General features: G+C 57.3%; 1 protein-coding gene across 2 annotated transcripts in view; it reads left to right on the forward strand.

Moving 5' to 3' along the window:
* The window catches only part of RPTOR (regulatory associated protein of MTOR complex 1), a 231,272-nt gene that overhangs the window by 207,417 nt on the left and 7,075 nt on the right, over positions 1 to 16,780 (forward strand). For both annotated transcript variants that reach the window (XM_075562327.1, XM_075562328.1), the window contains 8 exons: positions 2,557 to 2,675; positions 6,296 to 6,399; positions 7,211 to 7,394; positions 7,877 to 7,993; positions 14,667 to 14,772; positions 15,672 to 15,786; positions 16,292 to 16,416; positions 16,507 to 16,611. In XM_075562327.1, the coding sequence (XP_075418442.1) occupies positions 2,557 to 2,675; positions 6,296 to 6,399; positions 7,211 to 7,394; positions 7,877 to 7,993; positions 14,667 to 14,772; positions 15,672 to 15,786; positions 16,292 to 16,416; positions 16,507 to 16,611 (975 nt within the window). The remainder of the gene's footprint in view (positions 1 to 2,556; positions 2,676 to 6,295; positions 6,400 to 7,210; positions 7,395 to 7,876; positions 7,994 to 14,666; positions 14,773 to 15,671; positions 15,787 to 16,291; positions 16,417 to 16,506; positions 16,612 to 16,780) is intronic.

Raw genomic sequence — 16,780 nt, forward strand, 5'->3', positions numbered from 1 at the left:
TGAGTGTCCATTGGGGGGGTTTCTTATCACCACACATGCATGCACATGTTAATACACACACATACATGCATGCATATGTTAACACATCTGTGCCCACAAACATGAACATGTACACACTTGCACTCATACATACATGTGCACACAATACACAGGCACACAGAAGGCGCAAGTCTGTGTGTACATGTACATGCACATGTGCATATACAGATATACAGGCCCGTGCACACATGTTAACATACCCACAATCAAGTGTTCACACCCGTACATACATATAGGCACGGGCCACAAGACTCCCCCAGAAGCCCTGAGTTGCCTCTGGCACTAAGCCCCTCGCTGGCCCTCAGGATGCAGGTGCGGGGGGTGCGGTTCAGGGCTGTACACTCACTCCTCCAGGCCCGGTGTGCTGTGACCGCAGTATCAGGTATGACCGATACTGGCTACATTCCCAACTAGCCCTCCAGTCTTTGCAACCGTGTGTCCACACAAATCAGAATGCCTCTTCCTGCTCATACTTGGACAGCGAGAAACAAACGCTTTAGATAACTGCAGGGGTCCTTAAACTGCGGCCCATGGGCCACATGCGGCCTGCCAAGGAAACTTATCCAGGCCACCAGGTGTTTTTGCCCCATTACAAATGTGCAGTGTGCATGGGAATTTGTTCATAGTTTTTTTAAAACTAGTCCGGCCCTCCAACGGGTCTGAGGGACAGTGAACTGGCCCCCTGTTTTACAAGTTTGAGGGCCCCTGCATAATGGGATAGAGTCCAGAGTTGCTTCCATTGTGCATTCCATTCGTGGCCCAACCCCACTCCTGGGAGGGAAGAGCTCTGCTCCTGGCTCAGTGGGTCAGCTCCATGGGGGCGGCCCAAGGCCACACTGAGGGTGGGGGTCTTTGCTGTGAAGGCCTGGTTCTATGGGCACAGCCACCTCCACCCCACCTTCCCCTGCTCCACCAGGGCCCCGAGAGCCACCGTGGATAGCACGGAGGCCAGTGGTGGACACTGCTTCTGAACCCCCTATCTTTCGCACGTCCCTGGCTTTTGAAGACGTGAGCGCCATGCTCTGCTCAATGCTGAGCTCTGCGGCCCCACCCCTCCACCCCCAGATCCCCTGAGCAGCAGCTGCAGGGAACAGCACAGGGGAGCTTCACCCAAGCCTGTGTGTCCCATCCACCTGGCTTCACCCAGTCAGCCCTCAGTGTGCCCCCAGCCTCAGCTACACGCAGTGGTGAGCCAGAGGCCAGAGAGCAGGCCTGAGGGTGCTAGTCCTTGCCCAGTTCAGGTTGTCCTTAACCCTGGGCTGAGGCCCTGATCTCGAAGCTGGATCCCAGGTGCCTGGTCAGCCAGCAGCTTGGCTGCATCTCGGGCTCAGGATTTCGTCTCAGCCGCCTGGAGCTGACTCAGTCTCCTGTGTCATTATGTCACTGTCTGACACCCAGAGGACTGTGTCTCTTCTGTCTGTCACTCCAGTCTTCGGGAACTGGAAGGAAAGTTCCCAACAGAAAACTGAGAAACCAGCATGCTGTGTTCCCCCACCCCTCCCCGAAGCAGCCATGCTCACAGAAGCCTTCAAGAAGCCCACCACGCTCCCTCTGCCACTATCTGCCTCTGCCTGCATAGCCTTTACTGAAGCCACAAAAAGGGGCGGCCTTGGGGAGCTTGGGGGGCAGCCCCCCTCTGTCCTCGGGGTTTGCTGTGGATTGGAATCGACCCAGAGGCAGTGGTTGGGTCAGGTTCCGTGGACGCCCCATGCTGATTGCTGCTGCTGCTCTGCAAGTGTCCCTCCCTCTGTCCTCCCTCAGGGCACTAGGAAGGCCCCACACTGCTCAGGAGGCCTGCACCGCCGTGGGTGAGCAGGTAGTCCCAGCGGCCCTGTAGCCTCTGCTCCCCAAGCAGGGGCTTCTCCATTTGCAGGGAGGAGAACCTACAGTACAGACCCATGGTACCACTGGCTGGGGCTCTGTTGGGATCATGTATCCATAGGGAAGCAGATCCATGACCTGGGCTCTTGGGGGTGGGAGTGGGGGGGCCTTCACGGGAGGCGAGTCCCAGCGATTCTGACTCTTGATGGCCGATGTATCGGAGCAGCTCTGCTCCAGAGGGTGATCTGGATGGAAGCAGCTTCTGGCCACCAGGCACTTGTCAGACCCTCAGGCAGTGGATGCCCAGCCCCGTCAGGCAGCTGCCTGTGTCCTTGTTCTCTGGTGATCAGAGGTCTTTGAGGGCAGAGGCCAGGCACACCTTCTGTGGCTGGTGCAAGCTCATGCACACCATGAGGACAGTGTGGAAGGGGCTTTCCTCCATGACCCCTCCACACAGGACTCTTAGAAGCCGGATGTCCCTCAGGCACGTCACGGGAGCCTTGTCCTTCAGGCGCCCAGCTCCCCTAGCCCAGAAGATGACCTGAGTGAGAGCAGACCTCCTTATGAGCAGGGCTCCCCGAGTCTGGAGGCCTGTCCAAGAGCAGCACGTCCCTAGGTCCGCTGCAGTACTGTTTCACGAGAGCACTGCTCGTGCCTCAGCAAAGTGCTACTAACGTGTCGCCTTTCCCTCCCCAGGCGTTTCTTTCAATAGTGTATACACTCAGATTTGGAGAGTCTTGCTGCACCTTGCTGCGGACCCCTACCCAGACGTGTCTGACTTGGCTATGAAAGTGCTCAACAGCACCGCCTACAAGGTGGGTGTGAGGGGCTCCTGACTCTCGGTGTCCAGGGAGGCCCACGCACACTGACCCTCTGCTGGCCATTTTAACCCAGGGGTTTGTAGTTGATACTAAGCTGTCTTTGCGTGTCGTTATTTGCCTATCCCATTGCACCAGGCAATCAGACAAGAGGGTGGTTCTGTCTGTTGGATCTGTAGTGCCAGCTCCTCTTCCGTCCTTGACTCGGATGGTCTCCTTGACTGTTAGAGCTCTCCTTGAACTTCAGTTGTTCTTCATCTGGTTTCATCTAGATTAAGGTGACCAGCGGGACACCATTGATAAAACTCATTTCCTGGCAAAATAGCCATATGGCAGCCGAAAACCCTAGCTTGTCGTGCATTCTTTCCAAAAATCGGGCTTTTTTAAAACACGGCAGGACATGGGAAAACTGGTTAAAAATCGGACGTCTGGTCACCTTAGTCTAGATCCTTTCTCCTCTAGGGATGGCAGGCTACTCCCAGTCAGTTTCCTTGGCCAGCTGCCTCCTGGTAGCTCTTTTAAAATGATTTCCTTCCCACCACGAGCAGAGAGTACACGGTGAAAGACTCAAGACCTCCTCCTCTCAGGACTTGCTGCCCCAGCCAGCTTACTTCGCCGCACCTGCACCCGCCTGGCCCCTTCTTGGTGCCATATCTGGAGCCTGCCTCGACAGCTGGCAGGCTTCATTGGCAGTTCACTGGTGTCTCTTTCTCTCAGGCGTCACTGTCTCCATTACCCATCATGCAGTGTGTAAGAGAGGCATTTCAGCTCTCCTGGTTGTTATAGACAGCTTATGCAGAAGTCCTTTATTACAGCATTGTGGGTTGTTGTTGTTTTTCTGTAACTTCTTTTCTAAGAGTTTTATTGACATATACTTCATGTACCATATGACTCAATGGCTTAAATATATTAAAAAGAGTTGTGCAATCATTAACACAATGAATTTTAGATCATTTTCCTCATTCTTGTACCTATTACTCTTAGCTCCCATTGCCTCCAGCCTCCTGTCAGAACCCTAAGAAACTATTGAGCCAATGATGGTCCAGAAAATCACACTCCCTACAAAAACAAAAACAGCCACAGTAAAACACAGAAACCCTCCATTTAAGAGCGCACCAAAAGACGCCCACTAGAACAAGTTTAAAATGGGCCCAAAGGGAAGACAAATGGTAAATGTTGTAGTTCCACCTAACCCTATCAGACCAGCGCAATCCAGTGGACCTGATCCACATGGGGACTCGGCCTTTGCTGTCACCCATAGCCTTCTCCAAACTGGGTGCTCAGAATTTTAAGCTCTGATAGAACTCTCTCTGATCTTTTCCATACCGTTTTAATAAAAATTTCTGACTTACAGGAGAGTTTTGAGAGCAATATGGAGGATCTATCAAGTACACAAGATGTGTGCACATTCCTGGTCCTCCTCTGGCCCAGCAAGTCTCTCCTCAGCCCCATGGGCACGCAGAGCAGGGCTGCCCCGAGGCAAACGGGTCACTCCAGGTCTCCCTCCCATACAGCCCCCCGCGGGTTCAGAACCCTGGCAGAGTCTCGGCTTCCTGGCACCAGGCTCCTTAGCCTGATTGCTCACTCCGGAGCCCCATGTCCTCCTCTGCCATTGCCTTGCAGGCCCTGCCTCCCCTATCCCCCGATCCCTGACTGTTTCCTGGGCCAGTCCTGTCCTGTCCCCAAAGGCTGCTGCTCTCCTCTCAGTGTGTAGAGGCAGTGACAGCCCGCCCCTCCGTGGACACAGGCAGAATCCCACTGAGCACACGACACAGCTCGTCTCTGTACCACACCAGGGGCTGATGGCCCAGCACAGCTGCTGGCCAGCTAAGAGCGGCCCAAGTCAGCTGACCCCACATTTACCGCCCCTCCCACAGGGAGCCCTCCTCATGTCTGTGGGGCAGCCTCAAAGCCAGTAGGGACTGTCTAGGTTGTGTCCCCGTGCCACTGGCCCAGAGGAAAGCAGCCAATTGGTGCAGTGTCGTCCTGGCTCCCAGAACTGTACTCACAGCACGCCAAGGGGCCAGCCTCTGAAGCAGGTGGTCAGGGTGCCCCTGGGCGGCCTCGAACCTCTAGCCTCAGGTTGAGCAGCCAGGCACCTGGCCTTTAAAGGAGACAGCCAGTTGGTTGGGTGGGCTTCTCCATTGCTAATAGAAAACAAAGGAGTACTTCCAAAATCTGCCTGGGGACCAACTAGCAAAGAAAGCATCCTAGTTCCCCTAGTTCAGTGCTTCTCAACCTGGGGGTCATGACCCCTTTGGAGCTTGAATGACCCTTTCACAGGGGTCACCTGACTCATAACCGTAGCAAAATTATAGTTATGAAGTAGCAATGAAAATAATTTCATGGTTGGGGGCGGTCACCGCAACATGAGGGAGGAACTGGATGAAAGGGTCGCGGCATCAGGAAGGTTGAGAACCGCTGCCCTAGTCCTTCTGAGCGTTAGCGGACTGTTCAGTGGCTGGAACTCATGCAGTAGAGCCCACCTAGTTCATGTGCATGTGACGGGCGGGGCGGGGGGTCCTTTTTCAGAGCACACATTGCTGTGGAAGGAGCCGACAGGCCAGCCATGGGAGGTGGCTTCTGCTTGAGTCCCCTAGGAGAGCCTTCCAGCCTGGTTAGTGGCACGCCCCCAAGGACTAGATCCAAGAAAGCAGTGGCTGCCCACTGCGAGAAAGGCCCCACAGAGCCCAAGGACTTTGGCCTGATAGCACCTGTTCATTTCCCTTCCTTGGGCTCAGGGTGTGCAGAGCTCCGTAATTCCTGCATCATCCAGGCTTCCATCAGTTCCGATCATGGGTAACTCCAGACTCGGGATGGGGAGAGGAGAACCCAGGGCCCTCAGTGGGGAACTGGGGCCAGGGCCAATCACTGCTCACTCTGAGAGGCACACAAGGACACAAGGGCAATCAGAAGGGACGCCTTGCTTGCAGGCAAAATCACTGACTTATGCACCAATGGCCAAAGTGACCAGTGAACGCCCGGCAAGGCTGCACACAAGGAGCTGGGGAGGCAGAATTCACACCTGCATGGCTTTGTAGCACGGAAGCACTGCTCCAGGCAGTCTGTCCTCGAGGCCATGCCTGCACCGCACAGACTCGCCTCCGGAGCCAACAGAATCGCAGGCCACCCCTGGCAGGAGTGCAGCTTCTGGCGTGCTCCTGACCGCCCCTCTGCTGGGGCCTGGGCACACTTCCTTTAGCTTGCCCAGGCCCCCGCTCCAGGTGCTCCTGCCCGTGCCAGCTACAGGTGGAGCAGGAGGAGCCTGGGGCCTTCAGGATCCCCAGTCGGGAGCCTCGCACACTCCTCAAGCTGCACCTGCCACCCCAGCAGCTAGCACACCCACCGTGGCATCTGCTCACTGCCAGCAGCCTGAGCTCTGAAAGCGCAGGCTTGCCCCAGTCCCTCTGTGCCAGCGATGCTGGGGGAGGGGGTGGGAGGGCTGCATATCTCTCACTAAGAGAAGCCCTTCAGGGTCTCCTGATGCTCATCTGGGGCATTGCCAGGGGCTCCGGCTCTCTCACCAACGGGACTTCCCGCTGTGTGGAGCCACACAAAGGCCCCCAACTCTGTGTTTGTCTGTGAGCCCAGCCCGTCACTGTACCTCTGCTCCTCAGGCCACGGTCAACGCCCGGCCCCAGCGCATCCTGGACACCTCCTCCCTCACACAGTCGGCCCCAGCCAGCCCCACCAACAAGGGCGCCCACCTCCACCCTGTGGGGTAAGTGCCCCTGACAGCAGTGCACACTCACCTTGACACGAACCTCCTGCCTTTGCCTCCCCCATGGCACCTTGCACCCTGTTCTCCCCCCTCTGACCTGTACACACCTTTCTCATGCAGAGACAGGTGCACTCTGTGCACACTGATGGCCTCTTACCCTGCTCCTGCTTAGACATGTGCACCGTGAATACTGACCCGACAGCCTGTCCTCACCCCACTCTGACATGTACACTCCATGCACACACATGGACCCACACCCTGTCCTCACCCCTCTGACATGTATAATCCATGCACACACACAGACCCACACCCTGTCCTCACCCCTCTGACATGTACACTCCATGTACACATGGACCCACAGCCTGTCCTCACCCCACTGACATGTACACTCCATGCACACACGGACCCACACCCTGTCCTCACCCCTCTGACATGTGCACTCCATGCACACACACAGACTCACACCCTGTCCTCACCCCACTCTGACATGTACACTCCATCCACACACGGACCCACACCCTGCCCTCACCCCACTCTGACATGTACACTCCATGCACACACAGACCCACACCCTGTCCTCACCCCTCTGACATGTACACTCCATGCACACACGGACCCACACCCTGTCCTCACCCCACTCTGACATGTACACTCCATGCACACAGACCCGCACCCTGTTCCCACTCTGACACACACCCTCCGTGCACGCCAGATGCCAAAGACAGGCCAATGGCATCTGGTGGGGTGGGGCCTGGCAGGACATTGGGCCTTAGGGATGACGGCCTGGTTAGCCTGGTGCTCTCCCCGGCAGGGGCTCCCCGCCGACGTCCAGTACCAGCAGCTCCAGCCTGACTAACGACGTGGCCAAACAGCCTGCTAGCCGGGACCTGCCTGCAGGCCGGCCAGGCACCACCGGCCCTGTGGGGGCACAGTACACACCCCACTCCCACCAGTTCCCTCGGACGCGCAAGATGTTTGACAAGGGTCCGGACCAGGTAGGAGGCCCAGGTCTTTGTGGTGCCCAGCTGTCCCCACAGCCCCTGCAGCTGTAGCACTCTGTGAATGTGGCCACCTCTCCCTGGGTGTCTGGGGACCACTGGCTCTGGAGTGGGCAGTCATGCCCACGCCAGCCAGGGAGCCCAGCCCCACCATTTACACAGCGCCCCGCGACTCCCTCAGCATGTCCCCTTTGTTTGAGATGTCCAGGGCAGGTCTGCGGGCTAGCCGCCCATCTGTGCACCCCACCACCACCACGCGACGCCTCAAGGGACCACCTTGGGAGCCAGGTGCCTCAGTAGTGGAGGGGCACCGTGGCTACCCCAGGATCCCCAGATAGAAGTGAAGAGAGGGTGGCGTGGCCTTGCTCACTCCTGTGGAGCCTGACCGAGTCCTTGTGTCTGGTGGCTCAGGGCTGCCTGCAGGACAGGCCGTGTTAGAGCAAGAGTCAGCTAACTGCTGCTTCTGTCTCCTCCCCAAGACTGCAGACGAGGCCGATGATCCCGTCACCACCGGCCACAAGAGCTTCATCTCGGCTGCCGTCCAGACCGGCTTCTGCGACTGGAGCGCCAGATACTTTGCCCAGCCGGTCATGAAGGTCGGTGCTAGCGCTGAGGCCATTCTCACGGGCCGCACACAGCCCTCCCTGCTCCTTGGTCTTCCCCTTGCTCCTCAGTGCCCGCCTCGCTCCCTGCTGGACCCCTGGGTTCCCAGAGACCAAGGACCAGGCCTAGACGGCAGAGACTAGACCTCTGGCATGCGGTTGGTGGTCACACGTGAGGAGCAACCACAACAGTGGGCCCCTACTTCCTGTCTGCACCACACTCACTGCTGCATGTGCCAGATGCGCAAGCAAGCACACGTGCACAGAGGTCTGCTCAGACCCATGCTCACCACACACAGAGACACACAGAGACACTCGTGTGCACACACGGATGTACTCTCTCACACTCCACACAGACATGCATGCCTGTAACGGCGTACACTCGCACTCACACATGCTAGTGCAGTCTCATGGGCACACAGGTGCACACTATCCCTCTGACCCTCCATGGGAAGTCGCCCAAGGCTGCTACAAGTTGGGTAGGAGCCGCCCTGGTGAATAGCCAGCTGGGGGCCTGTCCCGGAAGTGGGTGTGACCATCAGTGACAGCTCCTGGCATCCCAGTGGGGTGGCGCGGGGTCAGTGTAGGGCCTTGAGGAACCTGCCCCAGGCCCTCCTCTGTGTGAAGCACTTGAAGACTGTGGGCCAGTAGTGATGACAGCTTTCCCCGGGCAAGTAGGCATTTTTACCAGTGAACAGAATCATCACTGCCGGGCCCCAGTGGGAGGGAAGGCAGTGGGCCGGCGGTCAGTGGCAGAGCCCTCTGACTGGACTTGCCTTTGCAAGCCATCATGCTAGGGGAATGACCAAGGTGCAGGAATGTCTGTGCGTCTCCTGCTGTGCCGACTGGGCTGCGCCCTGTGGCCAGCAGAGCGAGGCGGGTGCCCTGGGGCTTTGGAAGAGCTTGCTTAAGAAACTGACAGTGTCACTGGACGCACTGCAAAGAGCAGACAGCTGGCGGGGGTGTGCACAGACAGGCCATCCCTCCCTTGTGCACACACGTGTGCCAGACAAGGCTGGAAGGACAGCATCACACGGAGTCTTAAAGCAGCATTGCCGGCTTACCGCGAAGCTGTGTGCAGCTACAAGCATCACAGCCAAGCTGGGCCGACCAGGGTGACCACGGGCATGTGGCTCTTCCTGCTTGTCCTCCTCTAGCACTGCCTGGCCGTCAACAATCCCAAGAAGCAGAACTGAGAATGGCGCTTTCAGGACCTGTCTGCGGCAAGATGGAGGGTGTGAGGCCGCCCTCACCCTTCACTCCATGGCTTCTACCTGCCACAACTACACCCAGAGCTTTCCAGACAGCTTTTATCTCCTCAAAGCCTTCCTTAACCTGATGGAGCAAGAAGCAGCCACTGAGTAGGGCTCAGGACGGGGGCTTCTGGCTGTTCTACTCTCCCCAGTATACAAATGTAGACATTTAAAATCAGCATTGTTTACAGCAGCACCAAACATGAACTACTCGGGTGTAAACACATGGGGAGAGAGCAAACCTCACTGCCTCCAAGTCATCGCTGACTCCTGGTAACCCTGCAGGACAGGGTAGAGCTGCCCCTGGAGTTTCTGAAACCGTAACTTTTATTTCATCGTTTTATGGGGGCTCGTACAACTGTTACCACATTCTATACATACAGACATGGTGTCAAGCACATCTGTAGCCCTCATCATTCTCAAAACATTTGCTCTCAACTTGAATCCCTGCTATCAGCTCCTCATTTTTACCCCTCCCTCTCCTACCCTCCCTCCATACCCCGATAACTTATAAACCATATTTTTCCATGTCTTACACTGACCGATGTCTCCCCTCACCCACGTTTCTCTCTCCCCTCACCCACTTTTCTGTTGATCATTCCCCAGCGAGGGGGTTATATGTAGATCCTTGTAATTGGTTCCCACCTTCCCTCCACCCTCCCCACATTGCCACTCTCACTACTGGTCCTGAAAGATTCATCTGTCCTAGATTCCCTGTTTCCAGTTCCTATCTGTACCAGTGTACATCCTCCAGTCTAGCCAGATTTGTAAGGTAGAATTGGGATCACGATGTTGGGGGGGGGGTATTTAAGAACTAAAGGAAAGTTGTATGTTTCATTGTTGCTACACTGCACCCGGACTGGCTTGTCTTCTCCCCGAGACCCTTCCGAAAGGGCATGTCCAGTTGCCTACAGGTGGACTTTGGGTCCCCATTCCGTACTCTCCCTCATTCACAATGATAGGATTTTTTGTTCTTTAATGCCTGATACCCGATCCCTTTGACACCTCGTGATCACAGAGCCTGGTATGCTTCTTTCATGTGGACTTTGTTGCTTCTGAGCTACATGGCCGCTTGTTTGTCTTCAAGCCTTTAAGACCCCAGATGCTCTATCTTTTGATAGCAGGGCTCCATCAGCTTTCTTCACATTTGCTTATGTACCCACTTTGTCTTCAGCGGTTGTATTGGGAAGGTGAGCATCATAGAATGTCAATTTAATAGAAGAAAGTATTCTTGCATTGAGGGAGTACTTGAGTAGAGGCCCAATGTCCTTCTGCTACCTTAATACTAAACCTATAAATATATGCACATAGATCTATTTCTCCATCTTCATATATAAATTTACATATGTACATGCCTGTATTTAGACCTCTATAAATGCCCTTTGCCTCCTAGCTCTTCCCTCAACATTCCTCATCCCACTTTCATGCTCAGCCCTCATTACCTTCATTTCAGTGATTCTCTCACTTACATTGCCCTTGATCAAGCCCTACCAGGCGTCTTGCACCCTCCTTGCTACTGATTTTGGATCACTTGTTGTTCCCTCGTCCCTGGTTTGTTAACACCACTTCCTTTCCCCCCACCTCCCCATCTCCCATGCCCCCATGGAACTGTCATCCTGCTGTTTTCTCCTGCAGAGTGTTTACCCAGCCTGTCTTATCTAGATAGACCTGAAATCTGTAACTTTTTATGGGAGTTGAAAGCCTCATCTTTTTTCTGTGGAGCTTCTGGAGCTTCCGTGCTGCTGCCCTTGGGTTAGTAGCCCCACTCATAACCACACTTCCAGGGCTCGTTCCCACACACGTACATTCACACACACACGTAATTTATGTGTAAGATCTGTCCTGAAAACTGGGTACCACGGAAGGAGAGACCCAGACAAGGTTAGCTTAAAAGTGGGAAGAGAGCTCATGCTGGTAAATTTAAGGTCTCCGTTCTCTCAATCACAATTAAAAGCCCAGTGGTAGTTGTAGACATTGACAAGTTGATAATGCACTGATTTCCAGACATCATGACCCAGGGGCTCGGGCTTTAGTGTCAGAGATTGACAGTCCTCAAAGACAGGGCTCCACATCGACTGAGGTGAGCAACAGCCCATGCAAGGCAGCCAGTGGTCTCTTCCCAACAACCGAGGGGTCACAGCAGGAGGTCCCAGGCAGAGCCGAAGGAAAAGGCGGAGCCAACAAACATGTCGCTCTGTGACATCAAAGCAGCCCGGGGGAAGGGGGACCGAGGCCGAGACGCCAGGGGCATGTTGGAAGAGGGCTGCTACATGGTGGGGACAGCAGTCGGCGTCACAAAACAGAATGCGGGTGTGTGGGACAGAAAAACCAATTGCACTGTAAACTCACCCACGTCACGCCACATTAAGAAAGAGCACGCCATAGAGTTGGTGTTCTCCAGACCGCGCTGAACGGTAGCCAAGACCCAACAGAGCAGGCACGCCCTCCCGTGTGACCCTGTGGCCTTCAACAAGGATGAGAAGATGCAGGCGGCTCGAGTCCATGGAGCAAAGGGCACCTGCTCTCTCCACAAGTGGTGCTGCTGCAGCTGGCATGCAAGGAGTGAGAAAGCCCACTTCCGCCCTCCGTCTGCCCTGTGCTCAGACCTGAAGCTGACCCCTGAAACTGAGAGCGATCCTTCCAGAAGAATGCCCAGGGAAAGGGGCCTCCGCTTACTGTGAGGACTTACCAGGCCCTCTGGAACAGAGCCAGCCGACAAGGCACTCGGGGGCGTGTCGCACACCAGGGCGTTGTCTTAGCTGTGGGGGTTACATGTTTGAATCTCCTTTCTGGAAACTCAGAATTGTGTCTGTAAAGGGTCAGACTTACTGCATGTAAAATCTACCTCCATTACCCTGACTTCAGAGGGGAAAGGATCCTTGGTGGGACAGTGTAAAGTGTTGGTCTGGTAGCAAGGTCAGCAGCTCGAATCTACCAGCTGCTCCATGGAGAAAACCACTGCTGGCGGCTCCTGTAATGACTGAAGCTCTATGGAGCTGTTCTGTCTGTCCTTAGAGTGGACGTGGCAGCAATGGGCTTGGTTGTGTCCCCGTGGTGTTAACGAAGGTGTGTGGCCCCGGCTGGCATGCATGGATTGGTACCCGTAGGAGCATGGCTTTGGGCTGTCAGACACATGATGGCACAGCGGCATGCGTTCAAGTCCACTCAGCTGCCTGGGAAGCGAGGCTGGTGACTGCTCCAGAGAAACCAGCCCATGAGCCCTCTGAGCACAGCTGCACTGCACATGCCTGGGGCGCCAGGAGGCAGCGCACAGGGCATCAGCCAGCTCTGTGTTGGCACCCTGCTGCCTGCAGCCCCCACCCTCCATGTCTGTGGGCCTGGGTCCTCAGCGGTGTGGAGAGGGCAAGTCCATGCCTGGCGTCGCCGGCTGGTTACTACGCGCTCTGAAGAATCCCAGTGTCCGAGAGTAAAGCCAAGAAAGAGTCTGACCCCTTCCTTGGGGCAGGGGATGGGGCGCTCGAGGTCTCACAGTTGAACACCGTGCCCACTGGTGCCCCCAGGACGCCTCCTGGCCCATGGGGCTGTCATGAAGATCTCTGCACCTGGAACCTTGACTTTCAGAGGTGCGTGGCTGTGTCAGCCTGACTCACAGGACAGGTGTCCCTCCCTACAGGCCCCTCTTCCTCCCCAGATTCTCAGTGTCTCTGTGGGCAGCTTCCTGGTCATAATTGGGTTCTGAGCAAGGGATGAGGGAGCCGGGTCAGGACCCTCTACAGTGTTCATCTGCCCCCCCCCCCATTCCCTGGAGTCTCCTGGGCTGATGAGGGGGTGGGAGGTGGGGAGGGAATGAAAGGCCTCACACTGCAGGAGTGACTGCCTATCAGATACACTCAGCACCACCCCCATCGCCCCAGGGGCCTCTCCCCCACTGGCCAGCGCAAGACAGCCGCTTCTCACCCTCCTGGGTGCATGTCCACCCAGCTGGGTGTAGTGCTCGAACTTTGAGGAAGAAAGGACAAATGTATCGATGAGATGCCAGCTTAGAACCCCAGGCATGGTACTAGGTGGCCTCAGACTGAGGCTCTGCCTACCCGTGGGGAGTGACCCAGGGCCCACCCTGCCCTGGGACACCCTTGTACTGCACTTAACAGATGCCCATTGTTTCTAGGCCAGGCCAATTAGGTGGAGGGGGGTGCTGTCAGTGGGCCTTGGCTTGGGTGGGTGTGGCGTCAGATGAAGCAGAGAGTCCCTAAGGAGATGACACCTGCAGCTTGCTGGGACACTGACCCCTGCCAAGCAGCTGCCATCTCCACCTCTTTCCTTGGCCACCTGTGCTAAGGGCAGCTTCAGTGACCACTCACTGTTCCTTGGCCCAGTGCCTTTACTGCAAGTGTAGAACAGGGGAGGTGAACCCTCTCCCTTGGTACCCCAGCTGAGTGTGCTCCCTCCCCCACTAGCAGCCAAAGGGACCCAAACCCAACCCCACTGCCATCGAGTCCACTCTGGCTAAAGGTGACCCCTGTAGGGTTCCTGAGGCTGTAAATAAATCTTCATGGGAGCAGGCAGCCTCATAGTGGCCCTGTGGGACAGCTGGTGGATTCCAATTGCCGACCTGACCTTATGATTAACAGCCCAACACCTGACCTGCTGCACCAGCCACGAGAGGAAGCAGGATTTTTTGTTCTTTTCAGTTCTGCCAGGAAAACCGGCCATGTGGGGTAACACAGATGCCACTCGGGTCACATTGCTGGGGGTCGGGTGGGGCGGCTGGACGCACGTGTTGGTCTGCCCGCAGCCGTCATAGCCCCTCCGGCGTGACTGCTAACCCAACGCTGGCGGCTGTGGCACCCACACCGTGCACCCCGGGGAGACCGGTGATCGGCCGTGGGTCACTGTACCACAGCATGCCTGCACGCGCTCACGCCCGGGACGCAGAGCGAGTCTGGGAGATGGCACCAGGTGGCTGTCGGCCACGTCCACATGGTGAGGGCTGGGCAGTGCTAGTGCTGTCTGCGGTCGGGAGCTGCTGCTGACATGGTCAGAGTTGGACCCCGCCGGCCTGCAGCTCAACACCATCCGTCCACCCACCCCAGGGCTGGGGGACACCTCACGCAAGGCCCCACTTTGCCCCAAGAGCCCGCTGTGAGCCACCATCGCCCGGCCACGTCGTGCGCCGCGTGCGCCTGTGTGCGCGTGCGTGCGTGCGTGCGTGCGTGCGCGCCTCTTCTACCTTGAAGCCAGAAGCCCCGCCTCCCGAGCCCTGAAGAGGGCCTTTCCGCCGCTGCCGCCCCCCCTGCCCCCCTCCCCGTAAGGCTTTGTGCCGGCTCCTCACCCACCTCTGCCGCCGGATCCTGCTAGGCACCCTTCGCACTGGGCCATTTGGGACGAGGCCCGCCTTCCCGGGAAGGCACGGCCCAGGGCCCGGCCGACCCAGGCCTCTCTGTCCGTGGCAGATTCCGGAAGAGCACGACCTGGAGAGTCAGAGCCGCAAGGAGCGCGAGTGGAGGTTCCTGAGAAACACACGCGTGCGCAAGCAGGCACAGCAGGTCATCCAGAGGGGTAAGCCCCGCCCCTGCGGTCACGGGCACGCCCCTCCGCTGAGGCCCCGCCCCCAACCTGTCCATCAGCCCACCCACGCGCCCTTTTGCAAGCAGGAAATAAAGGCCTGTGGGAGGGTGAGCGCCCCCGGGTCTGCAGCCCTGCGTGGGGCGCTGGGAGGACAGCAGGTGGTAATGGATCGATGGAGGTGTTCCGTCCTCAGAACGTGCCGTTCCTCACTCTGTGCCGTAGTGAGTCACATGACTCGTGGCAGTGGGTTTGGTTTATGCTCGTGCTTCTGCCCCCATTACCAAGGGCTGGTCGCTCTTCCGCTGATGGGGCAAGTCTAGTGTAAGATGCGGCTGAGATCTGGGGAGATGCAAGGGCTGAGAGGGAGCTGTCAGGCGACGTCACGACGAGGGCCGGAGGGTCCTGGGAGCAGGAGCAGGAGGCCCTTCCTGTGGCGCTGGGTTCAGGCCTCACCCTCCAGACCTGCTCCTCCTCCCCACACACTCCTGTCGAAGACGACGTCCCAGGGGGTGGACAGGCAGGTCACAGTGGGGGTTACGATGTGTGTGTGAGGTCACTCAGTCTACAGTGTGAGGTTAAAATGTGTGTGCTATCCCATGTTGGCCATGATGTGCAGCGATATGTACACTGTCACATGTAGGTTGTATACGAGTTGCAGTATGTAGATTACAGCATGCCCTTTGCAACGTGTAGTTGCAGGACCAGTTGACTGAATACTTGCTCAGAGCCCCGCTTTGTGCCCACAGCTGGAGTGGGGTCCAGGCAGAGGCCCGGACTCCGAGGTTGGGGATGGGCAGCGGCTGGGGAGCAAAGGGCCCCCTCTGGCCCCCAGCCCTCCAGTGGGAGCAGAGTTGGATATTGACTAAAGTGGCTGGTGGTATTTCGTCTAGGGATCACCCGGCTAGATGACCAGCTCTTCCTCAACAGGAACCCAGGGGTCCCCGCCGTGGTCAAATTCCACCCTTTCACGCCGTGTGTTGCCGTGGCTGACAAAGACAGCATCTGGTGGGTGCCCCTCTTCTTGTTGGGGGCTTCATCTCCTCCCACCCTCCTAGCATGGCTGGGCCCCTGGCATGGACGGAGACAGAGTTCCTGTGAGGCAAGATGGGCAGAGGACCCACTCACAGCCTTCAGTCCATCCCGACTCAGAGTAGCCCTGCAGGATAGGTGGGGACCATGCCTGTGGGTTCCCGAGGCTGGAGCTCTGCAGACATGAAGGCCACACCGTTCTCCCACCACGTGTGGGTTTGAACCACTGACCTTGCAGTGAGGTTCCCGCTGCATCACCACTGCCCACAAGGGCTCCTGAGACCCCTCTGAGATTACCCTTGCCCCTCCTCACTGAGGGCCTTTTGGGGGGAGCAGCACTGTTAACTGGGCACCAGGCCCCAAGTTGCCCTGTGTTGACAGTTGGGTGGGCACCAGGACAGTTGGGCGGGCACCCTGTGTTGACAGTTGGGTGGCAGCCATGAGCCACCAGTGAGCTCCCCTCCTGCTCTTGTTCCTGAAGCTTCTGGGACTGGGAAAAAGGGGAGAAGCTGGACTACTTCCACAATGGGAACCCGCGCTACACCCGGCTCACCGCCATGGAGTACCTCAACGGCCAGGATCGCTCTCTCCTGCTGACAGCCACTGGTGAGTGGGCCGCCCACCGGCCAGGGGGACGCAGAGGGATGTAGTGTCAGGGACTCGGCCTCTCATGGTCTCCCTGCCCTGCGCCCCCAGACGACGGTGCCATCAGGGTCTGGAAGAACTTCGCTGACCTGGAGAAGAACCCTGAGATGGTGACAGCCTGGCAGGGCCTCTCAGACATGCTGCCAACCACTCGAGGTGGGTCAGCTGCGCCCGCCCCCAGGTTCCCCAACACCAGGCACAGGCACCACGGCTCCCTGCGTGGTGTGAGCAGTGTCTCTGCCCTGCCCGGGGCCAAAGCCCACCTGCTGCTGCCCCACCATACCCTGATGCTCAGCTGGGTGGAGGCTCAGGGTAATACCCATCT

Source organism: Tenrec ecaudatus, chromosome 10 (genome assembly GCF_050624435.1).
Source record: "Tenrec ecaudatus isolate mTenEca1 chromosome 10, mTenEca1.hap1, whole genome shotgun sequence".
NCBI lineage: Eukaryota > Metazoa > Chordata > Mammalia > Afrosoricida > Tenrecidae > Tenrec > Tenrec ecaudatus.